A 21,335-nucleotide genomic window follows, 5' to 3' on the forward strand; every position below is an offset into this window, starting at 1 on the left:
TTTTTTTCTTGCATATTTGATTATACTTTTGATGCCAAGGTGAAGATCCTAATCTCACTTGCAATGTGCAGTATAACTAAGGGTTGAATAATAATTGAAAAATTAAAAACAAAATGTATTACACATGCCAAGTGCTGTTTTAGGGAATAATGTTAGGAACAAATCAATATGAGCTTATATATACACATATACATAGACACACATGTATATACCCATAAGCACACACAAACATAAACACATACCCACTTATCTGCATGGATGCACGTTTACACTTATACATTCTGTTCTTTCAAATTCTTTAAGGAATTTCAAACTAGAGCCTTTTTAGACTTTATTGTATGAAACATTAGGATACTTTAGCTTGCTCAAATCCTTTGGCCCTTTGCTCCTTTTACTTACATCATTTTTCTTTTTGATTAATGTGCTGAGTTTGGGAAAGCTTCAAGAAATTTCAGCAAACTGTAAAACCACTTGAGCACACACACAAGAGCCTCTGTCTTTTTCATCAAACCATACATATTTCTGAAACAGATCCCATATTATCAACATTCTTTCCTTTTGTATATCTAATTTATCTCCAATTTCAATCTTTTTTGTATTCTCAGTTCTCAAGCCTTTCATCTTTTAAGGTTTATGCCTATCTGCTTCTGCACCCCAAAGGAGATCCTTCTCCATGAGGTTTAAGGTGTATGTCAAGTGGAATTATCTTTTGTTGGTTCGGCTGTATTTTGTAGTGTGCTGCAGTCCATTCCTAGGATCATATTTCTCTTATCTGGGGCCTTAGCAATACTCAAAGGCAATCTGGAAGTGAAAAACTAAAAGTGTACCCACTTGGTTACTAAATGTACAGTGTTGCTTATTTTGTATGCAAACTTGTGACAATAGTAAACAGATATCTTAATCTTTAAAATGTAAATGAAGTGAAAAAAGGACTTCGAATGATCAACCGTGTTTCAATACTAAAAAGACCAATTTAAAGTAGCTGATTGTTCCTGGTTGTAGCCCCAGTCCTGCCTTTACTCTGGGAGCCGTGGATACATCACTGGCATTGCTGGCCCACATTCACATGTGAGAGGGCACTAGGTCTCCGAGTGGTTTTATGTCCTTCCCTGCAATGGCTGGTGCTTGGGGAGCCTTGTCTCCTCTACACCTGGGAGGAAAGTGCTTTTAGAGTCGGCATTCGTGGAATGCTGACCCTGCACTGGGCCCTCCACCAAGAGCTGTAGATGGATTATCTCATCTGTTTCGCTGGAAGAAAGTCTGTTAGGAAATACACCGGAATACTCAGACCAGCTTTGTGTGTGTGTGTGTGTGTGTGTGTGTGTGTGTGTGTGTGTGTGTGTGTGTGTGTGTGTGTGTGTGTGTGTGTGTGTGTGTGTGTGTGTGTGTGTGTGTGTGTGTGTGTGTGTATTTTTTCTTTTCTCATTTTCCAAAGATTACATGACTTTGCAATGGAAAGAAAAAAAAGAGCACAATTATTGGAGTGATAACAAAGACTGTCAAAGTGCTTTGCAATTTTCTAAGTACCTTTCACATGAATTTATGTGTTTACTCCTTCCACAAACGATACTTGTATGGCACAAGTCATATTATTTCTCCTATTTTACAGTAGAAAAAGGCAAGATGAGCTTATTTGCCCAAGGTCACACAGCTAATTAATAACTGAGCTAGAACTTGAACTTAGAACCTCTGAGTCCCAGACTGTCTACCACATTAAATTCTATTTCTCCAAAGGCCCTAACTTTGACTTCTATTACAGCCTAGGAAGTCACCTTTTCACCAGATTGGAAAGACAGCCTCTTCTCATAGCACAGGAATTGGCTTTCTCTGTTCCTTAAGCTGATCTAACATGACTTCTGTCACATATGAGGGTACTTCAAAAAGTTCATCAAAAAATAGAATTAAAAGATAATATGAATCTTTCCATGAACTTTTCGAAGTACCCTCATATTTTCTCTCAAACACCCCTTCCTCAGAACTAATCCAGATTTTGGGATCTCAGGAGTTAGGTGCATCACACAGTCGAACCTCTCCCAGAAGACAGAGAGCTCCTAGTCTAGAGAGGCAAGTTGAAGAATGTTTTCTTAGGGTGCCTGGAAGGTGTCCACAGACTTTGACCTTGTGTGAATAATTGGAAGAAATGATTAGGTTTATACACCTTTTTACACACAGATTTGCACACTCCTCAGTGCCATCAGACTGACCGAAAGTGCTCTTTCCTGTGTTTAATAGTACTTACTGTTTTCACAGCAATCACATACCATTATTTAACTCGATCTTTACAACAACTCTCTGAGGTAGACCGGAAAGGGGGCGGTGCCCTGTTTTACAGATGGTCAGAGTGAGGTTGTGCAGATTTTAGGTGGCAGCGCCCAGATGCCTTCCCTTCTGCCCTCAAACCCAGGCCTCTCTCCTTTTTGCTAACCCGAGGTTCTTATTCATACTATTGTCTGTGTGGCTTATGGCTATTTATCCTCAAGTAATCTATTTTAATTGTGACTTTTGTTTTAAGAAAGGAAAGATCAGATTTATTCTGTTGCATCTTCCTGCTCTGTTTATATAGTGAATTCTGCAGGTCAGTTTATCCTCAACAGTGGTAAAACCAGAATTTAAGTAAAGCTTCCACTTAGCTGGTGCATTTGCATGTCAAATCTTTAATTCAGCTGTCAACTTTTTTAGCATTTACTGTGCTTTCGTTAATAAGTGTTATTTTGATGGTCTCATGCTAATCAAGCCTATTGGAGAGGGAGGGGAAGCACCAAATGAGATTTACAGAGGAATCAGAGCTTCTTCACAGACGTTAAAAGAATTGTTACCTTACACATGTTTTAGTCAGAATATATGTGAAGCTAAAGTTAGTCATGTTGTTAATTCTTGCAAAAGTAAAAAAGTCAAGGAATAAGCTTAAATTTATTTATTCCTTTAAGAACATGTACTGAGCACCTGCTATGTGCTAAACGATGTTCTCCATACTGGGTGTGAAGTTCCTGCCCTCAAGAAGTTCCGGTCTAGGCTGGGCAGATACATGGCCTGTCAGATAGAGCCAGCTGAACTGGGAGGGGAGTGGTCAGGGAAGACCTCGCCTCTTTCATATCCTATCCACATTATGGCATAGAGATCTGATTTCCATCAACATTTTTTTGTAACTTGGAGCTCCAAAATAAATTATTTTTAACTTTATGCTCAATAAGAAACCAACTTATAGTAATTAAACTCGTTCAGTTACCTTCTTCAGGGGCTATTAGGGGCTGCTACTTCTACCAGCAAGTCTTTGCTTACCTACTTTTTTATACATTGGAGTCTACATAGGCTTCCTACTTTTGAAAAAAAGGATCTGCCTTTAAAGGAAAACAAGAGAAAAATAGTTTAAGACTTATCTCTGAAACTTCTTTTCATGCATTTCTTGTATTTTGGGGTTTTTTTCTAAAATGATGACGTCTGTTCCATAAGTTTGGACAACCCTAACCTTTGTATTTCACTCCCTTGAACATTGGAAGAAAACTATGCTTGTTGCCTGCTTTCCAGAAGCCTGATATTAGCCCTAGAATGAGATCCTCAAGGCTGGCCACCACGGAAACCCTTCCTTCTTTGGAGATCTTGTCTTAGTAGTAAAAATACACAGCTGCTGACTCCCAGGACTAACCTAGCCAGCCTTGCTTTCTGATCCAGAAGCTGCAGAGGGCACTTGGGATATCAGGTGACTGGTGACGGTTTCTCCTCAGCAGGATACAACACATGTTTTCCTTTCCTCTCTAGATGGCAGCACAAAGACGGAAAAGGGACCGGTGACGGCAGCGGCTCCAGCAAGGCTTGGCTGCTTCCTGTGCAACTTCAGACAGACACCCCCAAAGGGCTAAGACATTTTTTTCTATACTTTCCAGAAAATCACCAAGCGCCAAAATGTGTATTTTAAAGACCTAACCATGAATGCTTTATTTCTTTGGTCAGTACCACTAGTCTGCATGGCCATTTCCCCAGCACTCTTGGCAAGGAACTTGTCAAGACGGTTCTGTCCTGGCACTTGAAGGAACCCCAAGAGTGTGAGCTTGCCCATAGTCTGAGGAATTCAAGCCACTCCACTCTCTTCCCACATGCCGCCTCCCCATAAGAGAATGGATCTTTCCAGTATAGCACTTCGAATTTCTAAATGTTGGGAGGAGAAGGTTCATTGTGAAATTTGAGTCATTTCTTAAGCCTGACCATGTTGATCTGTTCTGCTTGAATCAGGCTAGCATGTTTTAGGTATACATGAGGGTACTTCAAAAAGTTTGTGGAAAAGTAGAATTGAAAGATAATATAAATCTTTTCACAAACTTTTTGAAGTACCCTCATATGAGGTGACTTAAGCACTTGATTTCATACTAAAAGCTTCATTAAACCAAGTTTCAACCTTTACTTTAGACATGTAAAAAAAAAAAAAAGAAAACCTGACCTTTCTTTACTCTTTATCAATTTGGCAGCTTCTAATTCATAACAGTACCTAAACATGTGCATTTTATGATCTCCTGGAGTTATAAACATTGCTTCATCTTAAAAGATTTGTCCAGTATGTGTATTATTGTTATTTTTTGGAGTGAGGGCATAGGATATGAGGGAAAGTTGGAAGTAGATGCCAAAAAGTAATTTAGGGGGAATTCTGATGCATAGTGAATATGTTTTAGCAGGCAGCAGGGGCTTTGTGCAGAAATTTCTGGGGGTGTGAGCTGGCTCGTCCACTTGGCACGCAAGAGGAATGGGGCGGATGCTGCTCAGTCGATGTCCCTGCATTCAAACGGGACCCCAAACCTCTTCAAACAGTAATTTTGTTTTCAAATCTCTAACTTCATCAGGTCGGAAGAATCTAGTTCTGGGAAGTAATCTGTAATTTTTCCATGCCTCCTTTCACATATAGAAACTTTTATCAACCTCAAGGGACTTTTAACATTCCTGTGCTTCTGTAGTTGACAAGTTCCTGTCCAAAAACCCAACTTAGGAAGTCGTGGAATTCTGGACTTATTACAGGCTTCCAGAAGGGGGCGCTCTACAGAAATGCTCTATTTGAAATGCAGGCAATTTTGGTAAGCATTAAGAGCCTGACCCATATGGAGCTCAACTCCACAAGGACAGTTGTGGAGTTAAAATCTGGCTTTTTCCATCCCCCCCTTGCGTAATCCCAAGCACCATCCTTGGGGGTCAGTGCATATATTGGCCCAAAGCAATTGCCAGCACTGGAGTGTTTCTGCTGAGTAGGTTCTGTGTCCTTGAGCAAACTGTTTAACCCCTCAGGGCCACAACTCAGGGCAAGAGAACCTGCTAGTGTGGTGCTGTCAGGATGCAGGTGGAGCCCCACCCTTATCTCTTCCTCCCCCAGAAAGACTTACCTCTGTGTGGGTACCACAGTGCCGGATGGGTGAGGCTTCCCTAGTTTGTGAAAGACTTGTTGGGAGAGTTCTGTTTCTTCCACAGGTTCCACTTAACAACTCTGTCCTTCCCTCTATCCTGCCCCTCTCCCCGCCCACACACCCCAAAGCCACAGGATACTGATGATTTCCAAGTTGTCATTAGAAATGCTGCTCTCTTCCCTATGCCCCAAGTTCATGTTCCATTGACCTCTGAACTTTGAAGAACTACTAACACTTCAAATTTAGCACACCTAAAATACAAAAATTCACTTGATTTTTTTTTCTTTACACAAGTAATTCACGATACACTCTCACAAAAAGGCAGAGAAAGCAAAAGCAGTCCTACTTTTCACCACCACCAGCACGACCCAGGCTCCAGGTAATTGTATCCTCAGCCTTGAATCAGGTCTTTTTTCTTAGTTATCATTTCCAATATCCAGTTTCTCTCCTTTTTCTAGCCAGTAGCCCTATATTTACTGTCCATACAGTTCACTTCATCATTTTATCTAAGAATCAAATCCTACTGAGTCCTTCAGAAATACCTCATGGGAAAACTAATATTAAAACAGATCAACAAATATAAAACCCCGGCACTCTCAAATAAGCCCTTTCCTCTCCACGCCCACTGCCATCAAGCATAAGCTCTTTCCCAACTGGATTGTCACTCTCTTGAGGGCAGAGACGATATGGCCGTGTCTCAGAGTCACACCAATGGTGCTGAGCTTGTTGCAGGGATCCCCCACGCGGTGCGTGAGTCACTGATGTACAGACAAGTTTCTCCTTCCCTGTCAAGTTGTCAGGGACTGTTAGAAAACAGTCATGCTCAGAGCTGGAGAGGAGGTGGGAAATGGGTAGTGCTGGAAAGAATATAAAAAGATACAACTTCTGAAGACCAACAGGAAAGTAAACATTTAAAGTCTGACCATTTTGCATTCACTTTACTTCAGCGATACCCACTGTTAAAAATATAGTCTTAGGAGATAATCACAAACGTGTGCAAAGATTTAGCTCCAAGATTATTCATGGTGGGACTGTTTAAACAGCAAGTGATTGGGAAAATCCTAAACTGGAGGGCTGAAGGAAATTATTAAAAACATTTGGTGCTGAAAGTACAAGTGATCTCCCTCTCTCTCTTTTCTTCCTTCCTTTCTTCCTCTCTCTTTCTTTCTTTGTTTACCTCCCTCTGTTAGAAATTACAGAGTGTGGAAATGATCAACATGTATTACTATTAATACAAAAACAATAAAATTAAAAAAGACTCAGTTCTTTAATGCATACCATTAGTTCCTTAAAATTTTTCTCCCAAGTTTGTAATTTTTTAAAAAATTTTTGTACCTCCTTTAGTAAGCTTCTTGGAGGAAGCATCATGCCATATATGTTTTACTGTTCTCCGCTTGGTGTTTAAGTGGATGCTTAGCAAATGCTGTCAGTATTCAAATCACTGCTCTTCTCCTAGCCCCAAAACTTTAAAGGTTTCGGATCCCTACTCTTTGATTCTTTCACTTCCCTTACCCAGTCAAAAATGTATGATTTTCTTTAAATTGTGTGCTTGGGGTACTGACACAGATGCTAAAATTAATTAATCGTTCTTTGAAAATGTCCTAAGGGCCCTAGAAATAATTGCAAATGCCCTGGGGTATATCACAACCAGGCTGAGAATTACTGTTCCTGTCTTCAAAAATAAGGAGAGAGACAAAAACATACAACTGGCCAAGGAGAGCACAGAAGAGAAGCTTTCACAATTCCTGACATGTAGCCGCGCTGTTTTTCCCTAGCAGGTCGTAATCAAATGGCTCCACTTCACAGTGTGAGACACAATTAGAGACTCAATTCCTGAGCACTAGTAATTGGTTTTTCAAAAGAACTTTATAGAGATGAATTAAAATGGGATTCTACTATAGAATTAATGGTTTTAAAGTCATTTAGGTCACTTCTAGAAATACGTAAAATTTTATAATCCTAACTTTTTTTTTTTGGCAGCTGGCCAGTACAGGGACCTGAAAACTTAGACCTTAGTGTTGGCAACACTGCACTGTAACCCACGGAGCTAACTGGCCAGCCAGGATCCTTAGTGCTGCATTTCTCCCTCATATTTTACATGATTTAATAACTTAATAAAGGAGATTATAAAACTTAAATATTATTGAGGCATTTTTAGGAGATCGTATTAGTCCGTTTTGTGTTTCTATAACAGAATACCTGAAACTGGGTAATTTATAAAGAACAGAGGTTTATTTAGCTTATGATTCTGGGACAGCTGCATCTGGCACAGGCCTCAGGCTGCTTCACTCATGGTGGCAAGCGGCAGGCAGCCGGCGGGTACAAGCAGATCACGTGGTGAGAGGAAGCGAGAGAAAGAGAGAGAGAGAGAGGAGCCAGGGTCTTTTAAAAAACCAGCTCTCACAGGAACTAATAGAGTGAGAACCCACTCATTAATCCCCCCACCTAGGGAGAGCATTAATCCATTCTTGAGGGATCCGCCCCAATGACTTAATCAGTTTCCAACACTGCCACATTGGGGATCAAATTTCCACATGAATTCTGGGAGGACAATACATCCAAACTCCATCAGAGATTGACATTTTTTTTGTATCATTGTTGCCAAAAGAGGTTAGATATTGATAGGTATTATGTGGAAAAAAGGGGCACGAGTTGTGGCAAAATAAGTGGGTTATACCAAATTTGACAGATTTCTTTCATGACCAACTTAGCAGTGCACATCTTACTGTGCATTGTAAAGCTCCTAGAAATGCATCTCATTTTTTGTATTCCCAAATATATTTTACCACTGTAACCCTTTTCCCATAAGCATCTTTATAAACTGATGTTTCTTAAAAAACCTTTGGGAATCTGCCTTGTACCTTTCTTAGACATATTACAGCAGGAGTAATATTCAAAATATTTAATAACAGCACAGGTACAGACCAGTCTGACCAGACTGCCAGCCTAGTGGTCCAGAATCCCTCTGGCTGCATGTCACCACTCCTTTAACCTAAAAGCAAAGGCAGAAAAGCCTTCCAAGTGGATCCTATTCCAGAATTCCATCCATTTGGGAACCCTTGGATGTCTGTTTGTTATTCTAAGTTTTGTTGTTTTACATTTATTTGTTCACATGCACATGCTCACATCTTTTGGTCCAACGTTATATGGCTCTTAAGAACTTCAATATCACCAACCTTTGAAAAACCCAGTTTATTCTATTAAATGTTATATATTAAGGTATTATATATTTTTTGTAGAAGGTTAGTCAGGCCGAATACCACATTTCAGTTATTATTTCAAAGTCTCAAGATTCAACTACTCCACGAATTTATATCTCCACCCAGAATTCCCATCTGAGCTTCACTCTTGAGGGTCCAGTTGCCCATTTGACATCTCATCTGGGTATCTTAAAGACCATCCAAACTCATGATTTCTTCTTGATTGAAAAAAAGAAAAACAAGGAAAGAAGGAGGGAGAGAGAAAAAGAGAGGGAAAGAAAACAGAAAGAAGAGGAACACAGGAAGGAAGAAAGAGAAAAGAAAAGGAGGTGGCAGAGCAGGGCACTGAGGGGAACTTAATGAGCAGGAATGGCTGACGTGGTTTTCCGCAGCTTTCCCTAGTCATACAAGCCACAGATGACTTGGAGTCATGCTTGACCCTCTGTCTATTTCAACCCTGCTATCCCATGTATAGTAGTTCAATTCTACCCTGTAAAAATCTCACAAAAACAGATACTTTGCTCCATGCCTGTCCCCATTGTATTAGTCCAAACCACCATCTGTCCTGGAGCACTGCAGTGCACCCCCTGTCAGCCAGCTGGCATCTCCTCCAGAGGCCTGCTGTCCACTCTCCATGCCTCTTTAACACAAAGTTCCTTCTCTGTCAGTCCCCTGCCTCTCCTCGACCCCTCCCAAACACCCCAGCTGCACATTAAACCTTACAGTGGTTTCTCATTGCTTTTAGGATGAAGCCCCAAATCCCCCCAGGACCTGCGAGGCCTGTGTGCTGCAGCTCCCACCCTCCCCTCCCTGCAGCCACACTCCCTTTCCAGACCCTCAGTGGCGCTGTACTTTGGCTGTGTGGCTCTTAGATGTGCTGTTTCCTCAGCTCGAATGTTCTGCCAGCCTTCTCTCATTACCCAAGTCCTGATCTTCCCTGAGATCCGATCCTCCCTGGTCTGCCATAGCGAAGCTTTAGAAAGGCTACCCTGACCTCCGGGCCTGGTCTGAACCTCCTGTTGTAACTGTCATGGCACCTTTGACCTCTCCTTCATGAAACTGCCACAGAGATATTTTTATATTTCTAGGCCAAATAATTAGATTATTGTTTATCTCCCCAATTATGCAGAGCTATGTGAAGGCAGAGACCATTTTAGTTAACCATTTGTGCAGAAAAGGGTTAATATCACAGGCCTGAGACTGCTGTCCTTAGAAAGGCCTACTTGCAAGGTCAGCCTTTGGCTGGCATCTGGGAACTTGAGTGGTAAACAGCTCCGTATGCAGATATAGAACACTGATAGAATCAGAGTGCCTCATTTGATAGGATCAGAGTGACTCGCTGTGCCTAAACTGTTGGTATAAGCAATGTGATTTATGCTGAACACATGCTTTCCTTCTGGAGGTCTGGGATTTGGTACATGCTAGGCAGAGGGTCCCTATGTGACCAGCTCCAAAAACAACCTGGGCGTGGAGGCTGCCCTGGCAGAAACATTGCAGGCATGGGGCTGCATATCCATTGCTGGAGTGCACTCTGCATGACCCCTCGTGGGAGGGAGAGAGCATAAGAAAGCCAGCACAGGGATTTCTCCAGGCTCTGCCTGTGTCTTTTCCCTTCTGATTTGGCTGTGTAAACTCACCACACAACTGTAATAGATCTTAGCTGTGAATACAACTATAAGTCAACTCCTATGAATCCTTATAGCAAATATTCAAGCATGGAAGAGTCTTGGGGACCCTCAACACACCATTGTATCCCTAGCACCTTGCACATTACTTGACATTTGATAAGTAGCTTACTATGTAATTTTGAAAATGATCTCAGAGGGCTAGGCCTATGTCTATACCGCAGAAATCCTCAAAAGAACCAAGAATCAAAAGCAGCCAGAACTCAGGAAGGAGGCAGTCTCAGCTCTTTGGAGTATGGAGAATCTCTTTGGGATATAATTTCACTTTTTCCCTGCCTGGTGCTGTAGTCTAAAGGTGGCAGTGGAAACTCCAAGATAAGTTGTAGTTAGAACCCCAAGAGTTGGCCAACAGGCCAGCAGGGACACAGCCTGGTGGGGCAGCAGCCATCTGGGGCCCTGGGTTTGGACAGGCCTAGGCAGGGCAAGAGCAGAATAAGGAGACTTCACTTATGCAGGTGTGAAGAAAGGTGTCAGCTTTCAAGCCGTCCTGACTTTGCATTGTTGACAAGCCGACCAGAGGCAACTAACCACTAAAGGGAAACTTATCAGTTTTCTGCTCACTTATTTTCCCAGTTAACACTTTTCAGCAGAAGTGTTTACATTTCCGAGGAATAAAGACTTGTAGAAAGGGTGGTGGAGTTTATGGTTGCAGGACGCTTTGCTCTGCCCATAGGTTTATATTGGGAAAATTCAAAAGGTAAAGAAAATTTCTAAGCAAATGTATTTTAGGAAATGCATTTTTTACTTTTTTATTAATATGAGGTTTATTGCATTGATTTTATTAACAAATGAAAAACCATGACAAATGGTCAGAATGCAAAATCTTATTTTTTAAAATGTGAACAAAAACACCATCGGGTTTTTGTTTGTTTTCATCTTGGTTTTAAGAAATGATCTAGATAAAGATTCCTTAGGTCTTCAGAGATATCTACTTGGTCTCCTTTTTTAATGCCTGGAATTATTTTCTTAAAGTTCAGCAAATGAATACCCTCTCATTTGGAGTGTAATTTCCAAAGCACTGACCTGAGCAGACTGAACGCAGTTACCCTTAACAGACCCTGGGTTGGGTCACTGTGGACCAGTCAGAGTGGATCTAATTATTTTGGTTGGATTAGTGATTAGAGACTAAGTCAGTATGATGAGTATTAAAAGGCGCAATTTTAAAATAATTGCCATGGAGATGGAGTAGAAGGTGGTAGGACAGAAGGCAATGGTGGCTGGAACATTAACACAGCCCATGCATTTAGGGCAGGACAGGCCTGCACACCTCTGTGTATCGCTCTGGAAAAAGGACACTGGGCTCTAATGACACAAAGGCCAGGATTTCAGTCCTGGCTCTGCCATCAGGAATACATCCTTTAATCTCTTAGAACCTCATTTTTTGTGACTCTAAAATGGAGCTGATAATAAAACATACCTGTCATGAATATTAATATATGTCAAGTTCCTAGCACAGAGCCAGGAACATCATAATTTCTTAAAACAGGTTAGTTCCCTTCTTTCCACTCCAAGGCTCCAAATTTCTCCCTGATCAAGTATTCCTGAGCCTAAATTCCACCCCACTGATTCTTTTTTTGGATTAGACCTTGGGCTATCCAATTTGTCTTAAGGCTTTAGGGATCTTCTCATCAAACCACTTCATCAGAAAAATAAGATCCAGAGAGATTAGATGACTGGTTACCCATGAGATAAGCTAAGAAAAATACCCTGAATACTATAAATCCACCTTGAGGCTTCAAAATATCTATATGCTCTGGTAAGTGAATCCCGTATTGCATTTCTTTAAAAGATTTTCAAAATTAGCTGCCTTCAACCCTTTAGATTATTCACATTGAAACTTTGAAGTACAGTTGTGTGTTGCTTAATAACAGGGATACGTTCGGAGAAATGAGCTGTTAATGCGATTTTGTCATTGTGTGAACATCATAGAGGGCACTTACGCAAACCCAGAAGGTATAACCTACTACACACCCAGGCTGTATGGTGTAGCCTTTTGCTCCTACATGAGAAATGGGTTGAGCTACAATGTTAAGACAGCTATGATATCACCAGGCAATAGAAATTTTTCAGCTCCACTACAATCTTATGGTACCACTGTCGTATGTGTCATCTGTCACTGACTGAAACATCATTATGTGGCACAGACTGTATTAATGTACATGTTTCTGGTTTGAAGATGGAGTTGCAAGGTCCGTCTTTTCCCTGTCTCTTCCTTGCAATAATCCAAAGCAAAAGTAAATAAGAAATGGGAACAAAAGTTTCATTTTCAGCAAAACTAAGAGGTAGTTAAAACCAGGAATAACAAACAGATGCAGGGGCTGGAAAAAGCGAAGCATCCAGGAGAAAGAGGAAGGAACAGTATGTGGCTGCAGAAATCAGACTGAGTCAGCAAAAATACCTTTGTAAATGGGAGGGGTGAAGTGAGGGACAGAGTCTCAGTCACATGTTTACAACAGAGGGAACAGTGTGCACACCAGGGCAGCAAGAACTCTCCCAAACCCAATTTAGTTTTGAAAAGCAGAGGTGATGGAGTTAAAAAAGAAAAAAATCATTCACACCACATTTGCAGGGAACGCCCTACCCTTGTAGCAGGAGGAAAGAAGAGAGCAATTGCTTTTTGAAAAACCCCATAGCTGCCTGTCTTTATTGGCTGGGGAGAAATGGATCTAAAACTTACACACAAAACCCCAGTTCATAAAGAAAATTCCTACTAGGGTGGGATGTGGCCCTGCAAATATTTGGTTCCAGAAAAACTCGCCTGTCTCAAAAGCAAGAAATCAAAAAGAACTGAGCCAAGTCACTTTAAAGACACAAGACATAAAAAGAGAAAAAGCTCAGAAAAAGTAAATGGCAGATAAAATGCTGCCGAAGAGCAGATGAAAATAGTAAAAGTATTTTACTACGGACATAAAATATTCAACGAAGCAATTACCTCTACGAACCCTGGGCACAAAGAAGAGATGTAGGAAAGTGCAGAAGTGGTAGAAAGACAACAGATGATGTTTGAGGTGGCAAGGCTCAAGATAGACATGGAAGGAAAAGATACCATCATAGAAACAAAGGTGCATTTGAACAGAAAATAGGCAATAGCAAAAGCACAGGAGCTTAGAGGATGAAATGAGAAAACCAAACAAAATGAAATGGATATGGGCATAGGAAAGATTTACTAAACAGGATATAAAAAGTGGCCATAATATTGATACAAAAACCTGGTAATTGTACAATTTAAAAAAAACTTACTTATAAATACTGATGGAAAAATACTAAATAAAATATTACAAATAGGGCTGAACAATTCATTAAAAGATTAATACAATGTGGCAAAGTGGGGTTTATTCATCATGCAAAGATGGTTCAATATTAGAAAGTCTATTTATATTAATTCACCATATTAGTGATCAAAGAAAAAATAAGGTTTTCATCTCCTTAGATGCTTAAAAGATACTTAGTAAAATCCAACTTTCATTATTGATCTAAAAAAACTCATGAAAATGGGAATAGATGTGTACTTGCCTAACATATACCAAATTGAAAGTCAACATTATGTGTAGTGGGCAAATACCAATAGCGTTCCCAGGAATAAGATAAGGATGTTTTAAACAGTTAGATAGGAGAGAGAAAATAGACATATAAAAGTAGGAAAGAAGTAAAATTATTATTTTCAGATTACATGTTTGTAAACTTGGATAACTCAAGAGGATCCTCTGAAAAAGATTTTGAAAATAAGAACTGAGTAAAGTGGCATAATATAAAATCAATATATAAATATCAAAAGCTTTCGTCCATTTAAACAGCTCCTGGTTAGAAGATGTGATGGAAAAAACTATCCTTTTATACTTACAAAAACAACAAAAAACTAAAATAACAAGGAATAAATCTAAGAAATGTCCTAAATCTATGTGAGAAAACTTTAAATTAACCCTGAAAGACACAAAATAGTCTTGAACAGATGCAAAGACATATCATGTTCTTGGAGAGAAGGAGTAAACATCAGAAAGATGTGAAATCTCCCTAAATTAACCTATTTGTAAGTCCAATTAATACATTACCCGGATATTGTTGTAACCCAGCAAGTTTGTATGAGAAAATAAATTTGGAGTAATATTCCGAAAATTCTTTAAACAAGAATAACTAGGGATACCCTAGCCATCTTAGATATTGAAATGTATATTAAAGTTACAAAAATTAAGAGAGTGTGGTATTGAATGAATAGGCAGATAAAGAATCAAAATAGAAAGACTACAGATGGACTTAAATGCATACTAAAATTTAGTGTATGACAAAAATTAGCATTTCAAAACAGTAGCAAAATGATGGATTGATTCAATAAATAATTTGGGGACAACAGAGAGCAAATTTTAAAAAATAAAGTTAGATTCATACCTCAGACATCAGGATGAATTCCAAATGAATCAAAGATTAAATGTTAAAACATAAAAGTAATAGAAGATATATAGGAGAAAAAAACAAAATTCTTCATGTCAAAAATCAACATAAGCAAAGTCCAAAGATGAGATAAATGGAAAAAATATTTTCACCTCATATCACAAAGGACTCATTTTCTAGATACTGAGAAGTAAAAGAACAAACCAGTAGAAAAATGGGCAAGGAGATGGACAATTTGAATGGAAGGAAATGCAACCAGTTGCGAATGCATTTATCCTTTGACTAATTCCAGTTCTGGAAATTTGTATACCTGCAACTGTGTAAAATGATAAATAGACAAGATTATTATATCACTGGTTGAAATAACAAAAGATTGGAAAGAACCTGGATGTTCATCTATCAGGGGCTAACTAAATAATGATGTATCTGAATTAAGTGCTCAGGTTATCTATTGCTATGTAACAGACTACCTCAAGATGTAGTGGTTAGAACAAAAACTTATTATTCTCTCTCATTGTTCTGTGGGTTGACCATGTAGTTGCAGTCAGATGTTGGCTGGGCTGGAATCACCTGAAAGCTCAACTGTCTTCATTCCCATGTCTGCTGCATGGGCTAAAATAGCTATGGATTGGCTGAGTACCTCTCTCCATGTGGTCTCTCCACATGGCTAACTTGGGCATCCTCAAGGCATAATGGCATCAGTGTGGTCAGACTTGTTCCAACATCCGGCTGCTCCAAAGCGAATGTTCCAAGTGGCAGGAGGTGGAAGCAGCCACTCCTCCCGCCCATGCCTGACCTATAAACTGGCACATCTCACTTGCAATGTATTCTGTAGGTTAAACAAATCACTAAGGCCAGCAGGTATTCAAGGGGAGAGGAAACAGCATCTCCCTCTTAATGGGAAGAGGAGCAAAGAATTCGGGGCCATCTCTAATGAGCACATACACAGTTATAAAAAAACAATAAGGAAGCTCTCTATATACTAATATGAAAATATGTCAGGTTTTATTGTTAAGTGAAAAAAAAAATTAAGTTCAGAACAAGGTAAACAATATAGTATCTTTTCTGGAAGAAAGGTAGGAGTAGGGAATAAAGGTGCTTATGTGAGGGGCTGGCCAATTGGCTCACTTGGTTAGAGTGTGGTGCTGTAAATACCAAGGTCCATGATTCGATGCCTGTACTGGCCAGCTGCCAAAAAACAAAAACAAAACCCACAAAGAAATAAAAAGACTTATGTGTGTTTGCTTTCATTTTTATAAGAAAATATAAACAAATCAATAAAGATTATTATCAATAGTGAGTAAAGATTATTATCAATAGTGATTATTATCAATAGGGGTAGGAGTGCGACCTCTTAATGTATGCCTCTTTTATTATTTTGATTTTGAAATAAATTTTAAAAAGAAAATACTTGGATCTTAAAGAACCCAAAGATGCTTAAACCTGCTCATTTCCTCAGAAGATGGATCTATTTGGGGAAGTAATGACGAGTCCTAGTTTTACGATCCCATTGGTTTCCAAGGAATCTTACATTTTACTGCCGCAATAATAAAAAATCAACCTGGAAAATGGTCCATTTGGTCATAGGTTTAGTTACAACTAATGGCCCCCACTGGTGATATTGCCTACAAATTAATTGCCATATTCGTACTTGCCTGATTGAATGGAAAAGGGTATATTTTCTTTCATTGTCAAACCCAAAGTACCATTTAATATGCAGTTCAAAATGTTGAAATTGTCAAAATAGAAGACTAGCCAGTGGTGTGCTGACTCATGAGAGCCAGTTGTTAAGTACACGGGGCTTTGCAAGCCATTTGTTAAACCACTGGTAGCTCAAAGTCAGCCATGCTGGCTGATACAAGTACACAAACAAAATAATTTCAAGTTGCAATGAGTGCTGGGAATGAAAAACACAGGGAAGTGTGTCAGAGAAAGAATTAGAGGGGGTGTTAACTTATACCAGGTGACCAGGCAATGTGGCATTGAGAAATTAAATTGACTTCATCAAAACAATTTAGGATTTCTACTTTTTCTGTTTCTGTAAGAAACCTATCAGGATTTTTTCTTGAATACTTAACATTTGTTGCAGTTACATGTGCAAGGCACTGAGTGCTTTGCCAGCATTATCTCCCTAATCATAACAGCTTTTTGAAGTAGGCATTATGATGGTTTCCTTCTACACAGAGAAAATTGGGGGTCCAAAGGTGGAAAATGGTTTGCACAAGCCAATGATCTGCAGAGCCAAACTCCAAACTTGGCTCCAGAGCCCTCTCATTTCTGCATCATGCTGAAAACCCATCATGCTATTATTTGGAAAACTCAGAAAAGCATGAAGAAAAATAAAATCACCCGTAATTCTCATTTGTAAAGATGACCACTATTAGCATTTAATCTAAATATTTGGCTTTCTACTGTTTCTCCACCCCAACCCATCCGAGCTCTGTGACTCACTTCCATGAGTAACTGGGACTCACTCTGAAATGATTTTTCTCAGGGGTGTGAAGGGTGTAATATGAAAAGTTCCACATGTGTTTTTTATATGGTCTGTCCACTGTGTTTTCTTCTTCTAATAGATGGCATGGTTTTTCAAAGTTCACATTGCCCATGATCAGGTGTAAAGAAGTCTGATATGTTTTTATTAGAATGATGAGCGGATAGCTTCCCTGTGCTGTTGCAACCCTGCTGATTTTTCTGCACCTCTTTGGCCAGCCATTTGCTTTACTTTTCTTAAGATGCTTAGCATTATGGTGACATGATACATAGTCACCTATATAGTTTCAATAGATACGTTACCTGAGAGGCTGGTTAATATTCAAATACACACACATGAGCACACACACACATATTTTTGGAAGAGCTGGATCAAAATCAGTGATGATTTTGCCAATCACAATCACTCTGAAAAAGTCACAATCACAAGGTTATTATAGTAATGTTTTCAAATAAATGTGTTAAAAGAGAAAAAAAATCTTTAATCAGAGGGTTTTTTAAAAAAATGTTTATATCATATGTTGATAGCCAAAAAGTTTTTGAATGGTTTTCTAAACTATTTTCTATATTTGAGAAGTTGAAATGACTAATGATTATGTGTGTGTATGTTTCTGATGTTCATTAATCACAGGCAAATTAGTAGAGACCTCAGGTTTAGGTTAGTTAATAAATCATCTCTCTTCCATTGGGCATCTTGAACTTCAAAATGGCACCCGGTGAATCTGGGAAAGTGTTAAAGAGCTGTCTCTGCAAACTGATCTTGTTTTTTGTCAAATGCTTAATTAAAATTACTTTTTGTTGTGTAAAGAACTTGTAATGAAGATGATAAACAAATTTATTTGCGGAAAGATACTATATGTTAATAACTGATCATGGACATTAACCAACTGAATGACATTAGCTATGACATATATTTTGAGGGCTGTTAACCTCAGTTTTAGTTTTTCCTGATTTTTTAAATGCTGGCTTTTAATTGGTTTTTCCATGTTCTTTCTCCAATTTATTTCCTCTTCATTCTGTAGCGTTCAGTCTCTGAGGAACAAGATTCGTTCAGTCTGGCTGGTCTGACGTTCCTGTTAACTTTCTTGAGCTCCCAAGTGACCCATTCTTAAGCGAGTTGTGACTTTGGTCTCTCTTATGCTTGTTGCTAGTGTTTTAATCCTTTTTAATTAGGTATTTATTGGAGAGGACACTTTAAAAAAATTTTTTTGTAATGCAAGTTTATTATACTAATATTTTCCAATCAATTTGTTCAGAAGAGATCTTTAAAAACTAATTCCTCTTTAAGCAGAAATTTATTTTTCCTAACATAGGACAAAGCTGATTGTCTAAAAGATTCTGAATCTCCTTAAATATTTCTCTACCCTTGGATAAGGTGAAATGATTCATGACGAGAGGGTGCTGTGAGTGTGTGGGTGTTTATTAGTCACTAGCACATTAGTAGATGTTTTGTCTCCTGACTCCTCTGGTTTTGTTGGATTAATGTATTCTCTCTACCACAGGGCATCGTGGGCTTTCAAAATGGCACTTGTTGATCTGAGAAAGCACTAGAAATCCCTATGTACACCTGTTGTATTTATTTATTTTTATCATTTGCTTAGTTTAAAAAATACTTTTTTCTGAGAGATAAAATATCCTCCCTTTTTTCTCAGTTCCAATTGGCATCAGCTTTAGAGCAAGGCAGCTGCTTAGCAGAAAAATTCAGGGGCTGCTGAAGACCAAACAGACCAAAGCCTGCTCTCTGTGTATTTCCCCCCATGGCAGAAGACAGCAATGACCAGTAGTTGGGGCACTTTACTTTTTGAAAAAATAAGCTAATTTAAACCCAGGTTTGGATACATTGTGATGAATTTTACTACATGTTTCAGACTCCAAATTCCGTCTCGGTATTTTAAAGAAAAAAATTCAGTTTTAACTTTTACTTAGGTCTTTCCTGTTTAGTTCATTCCAACTATACGTGCCTGACATGAGGGTGCTGTGTGAAGGGTATGTAAGTGAGTAGGTATCTTTCTTCCCATGATCCGTTATAACATTAGAGAGGGCTCAACTCACTGGCCGAGAGATAAGGTCTGAGTTGGGCAGGGCTAGGTCCGAAGGCCAGTTCTACTTAGCCCTGTGCCTCGGTTTCCTCTGTGTGAAATGTGGATAATAATAATAATACTTCACACTCATGGGACTCCAGGAGGCCATATATGGAGAGCACTTAGCAGGTGCTTGCCATATAACAAGTACCAACCAACAGTAGCCACAGTGTATTGTCACCACATTTTTCAGCATGAGTTCCTAGATCGAAACCACTGATCGTAGATACCACTAAAATCTACAGATACCGCTGATGGTAGATAAGGCTGAATGCAGACATGAAGCTGCTCTGTCAGAAGGACGTCAGGCTGCTCGCCTCCCCCCTTCCCCTCACACCAACTGGAGCCTCCTGTGAGCAGGAAGTGAAACAAGTTAATGTACTCTGAAGCTTTGCATTTGGAAACCAGAAAACAGATGCACAGAGCAGCCTCTGCCTCTGTTTCAATGCACATTGTAATCGGTTTTCTAGCCGCCTTTACAAGGATGAGTTAAGCGGTTCGTTGACATATCATTATCACATTTTGAAGTTAAACAGCCTCCGGATCTATGGACTCTCATCATGCAGTTAATTATTCCTGGATTTTTCTGTGCTCTTGAAACATATTCTATTTATTTAATGGTCCCCTGGGAGCACTGGCCGCCTTTGTCCCCGTGACACGGCCAGTGGTGTAAAACCTCTGCATCTGTCAGATTTCTCCATGTGGAGCATAATTGCCTGATTTCCATTTGAAAGTACAGCCCTGACATTAAAACTACATAGACCCACCAATGATAACAATGGTGGCCTGACACCTACAAGAGGAAGGGGACAGGGGCTTAATGCGGGAATAAATGTGTGCGCCAAGTGAACGCTCGCCTCACAGGGGCCAGGTCTGAGTTTACAGCTGCAGATGAAGTGTTCCTTGGGAACGACAAAAAAAAGAAATAAAGAACAAGAAACCAATAGATTAGCATCGGCGCGAGTGTGCCGGAGCCAGATGGCTGTCTGCAAAGAGCGAGCCTGCCCACTCTCCGGTCACCCGGCTAGCAGACAGCACGCCGCTGAGCGGGAGAGAAATGATCTCATTCCTCAGCGGCCACATGATTCACCTTCTTTCTCTCACACACAACTCGAGCTGAAGGAAAGTTGGAAAAGAGAAAGGGTGGAAAAGAAGGGGCGGGGCTGGTTGGGTGGCTTTACAGAATGAGCCAGTTGTAGCCCCCAGAGGGAGTGAGATACCAGGCCCTGGCCAGGCCCAGGCGTTCGAGAACTAGCTTTTGATGTCCATGAAGGAGAAACCAAAGCACAGGGAGAAAGGGAGGAAAAGGAGCACCAGGCATATCATTATCTCCTCCACTCATGCCCATGAACTTTACCTCCATGATCCAGTGCTGCCCAGGAGACTTGGTGTGGAAAGAGTTGGGAGGAGACACAGGAGCTGGCTGTAGAAGCCATGGGGTTGAGCTCTGTGCTCCTTTGCAGGGGGAGGAGGGAGAAGTGTTTCCAGGTTCTTATTAATAAGAATGTCTGCCTCTCACCATGGGCTGGAGGCCAGTGAGTTTGCCAGTCCTTGGCCTGCGGACCAGCCATCTGCTGCATTCTTGTCTGCAATGCCCCTGATCAGGTGCCCTGAGGTGCGGGGAGCTGGAGGGGCCTTGGGTGAGGCAGGGTTACAGGGTAAAATGAACCTAAAAGGTTGTGGGTATGGGAGGGCTCCTCTCCTCAAAGGTTCTAGGGCTGGGAGGGGCTCAGCCTGAAGCCATTCTGCCTGCCCTGCTGAGCACAGCGTTTGGTGCTCATAAACAAGTCTGTTACCTAAAGTGATAGCCAGATGTTAGGCAGGTGGACATCAGGCAGACCACCAGATGCTGGTGCACAACCATAGCATTTGCAGATGCACGCAGAGGTGTAGGCATCCCACGAGCTAATCTGCCCTGAGTGGGTGTTCACACACCTCAGCTTGGCATGAGGGCTCCTAAGGGCTCTAACCTAGAGAAGTGGATCCAAGAAAGAAAGAAGGTGCTCTTGGGAGTGCCAGGGCCCATGGAGCACGTCATCAGCTTGGCTAGGTTTCCTAGCCACCTGAACCTTGTCTACAGCAGTGTTTACTCAAAAGAATAAATGCTAGGCT

The 21,335-nt window shown here is 40.3% G+C and overlaps 2 protein-coding genes across 3 annotated transcripts in view; one reads left to right on the forward strand and one right to left on the reverse strand.

Annotated features, from left to right (window-relative positions):
* The window catches only part of RNASEH2B (ribonuclease H2 subunit B), a 69,328-nt gene extending 64,826 nt beyond the window's left edge, over nt 1-4,502 (forward strand). For both annotated transcript variants that reach the window (XM_063102572.1, XM_063102577.1), the window contains one exon: nt 3,757-4,502. In XM_063102572.1, the coding sequence (XP_062958642.1) occupies nt 3,757-3,789 (33 nt within the window). In that variant the 3' untranslated portion in view covers nt 3,790-4,502. The remainder of the gene's footprint in view (nt 1-3,756) is intronic.
* Nucleotides 4,503-19,412: 14,910 nt separating this feature from the next.
* Nucleotides 19,413-21,335, reverse strand: part of LOC134381656 (guanylate cyclase soluble subunit beta-2-like) — a 74,635-nt gene continuing 72,712 nt past the window's right edge. Inside the window, exons 22-24 of the mRNA XM_063101540.1 lie at nt 20,743-20,892; nt 19,991-20,016; nt 19,413-19,573 (exon numbers count right to left, since the gene is read on the reverse strand). Coding sequence (XP_062957610.1) covers nt 19,413-19,573; nt 19,991-20,016; nt 20,743-20,892 — 337 coding nt within the window. The remainder of the gene's footprint in view (nt 19,574-19,990; nt 20,017-20,742; nt 20,893-21,335) is intronic.

This window comes from Cynocephalus volans, chromosome 7, assembly GCF_027409185.1.
Source record: "Cynocephalus volans isolate mCynVol1 chromosome 7, mCynVol1.pri, whole genome shotgun sequence".
Taxonomy (NCBI): domain Eukaryota; kingdom Metazoa; phylum Chordata; class Mammalia; order Dermoptera; family Cynocephalidae; genus Cynocephalus; species Cynocephalus volans.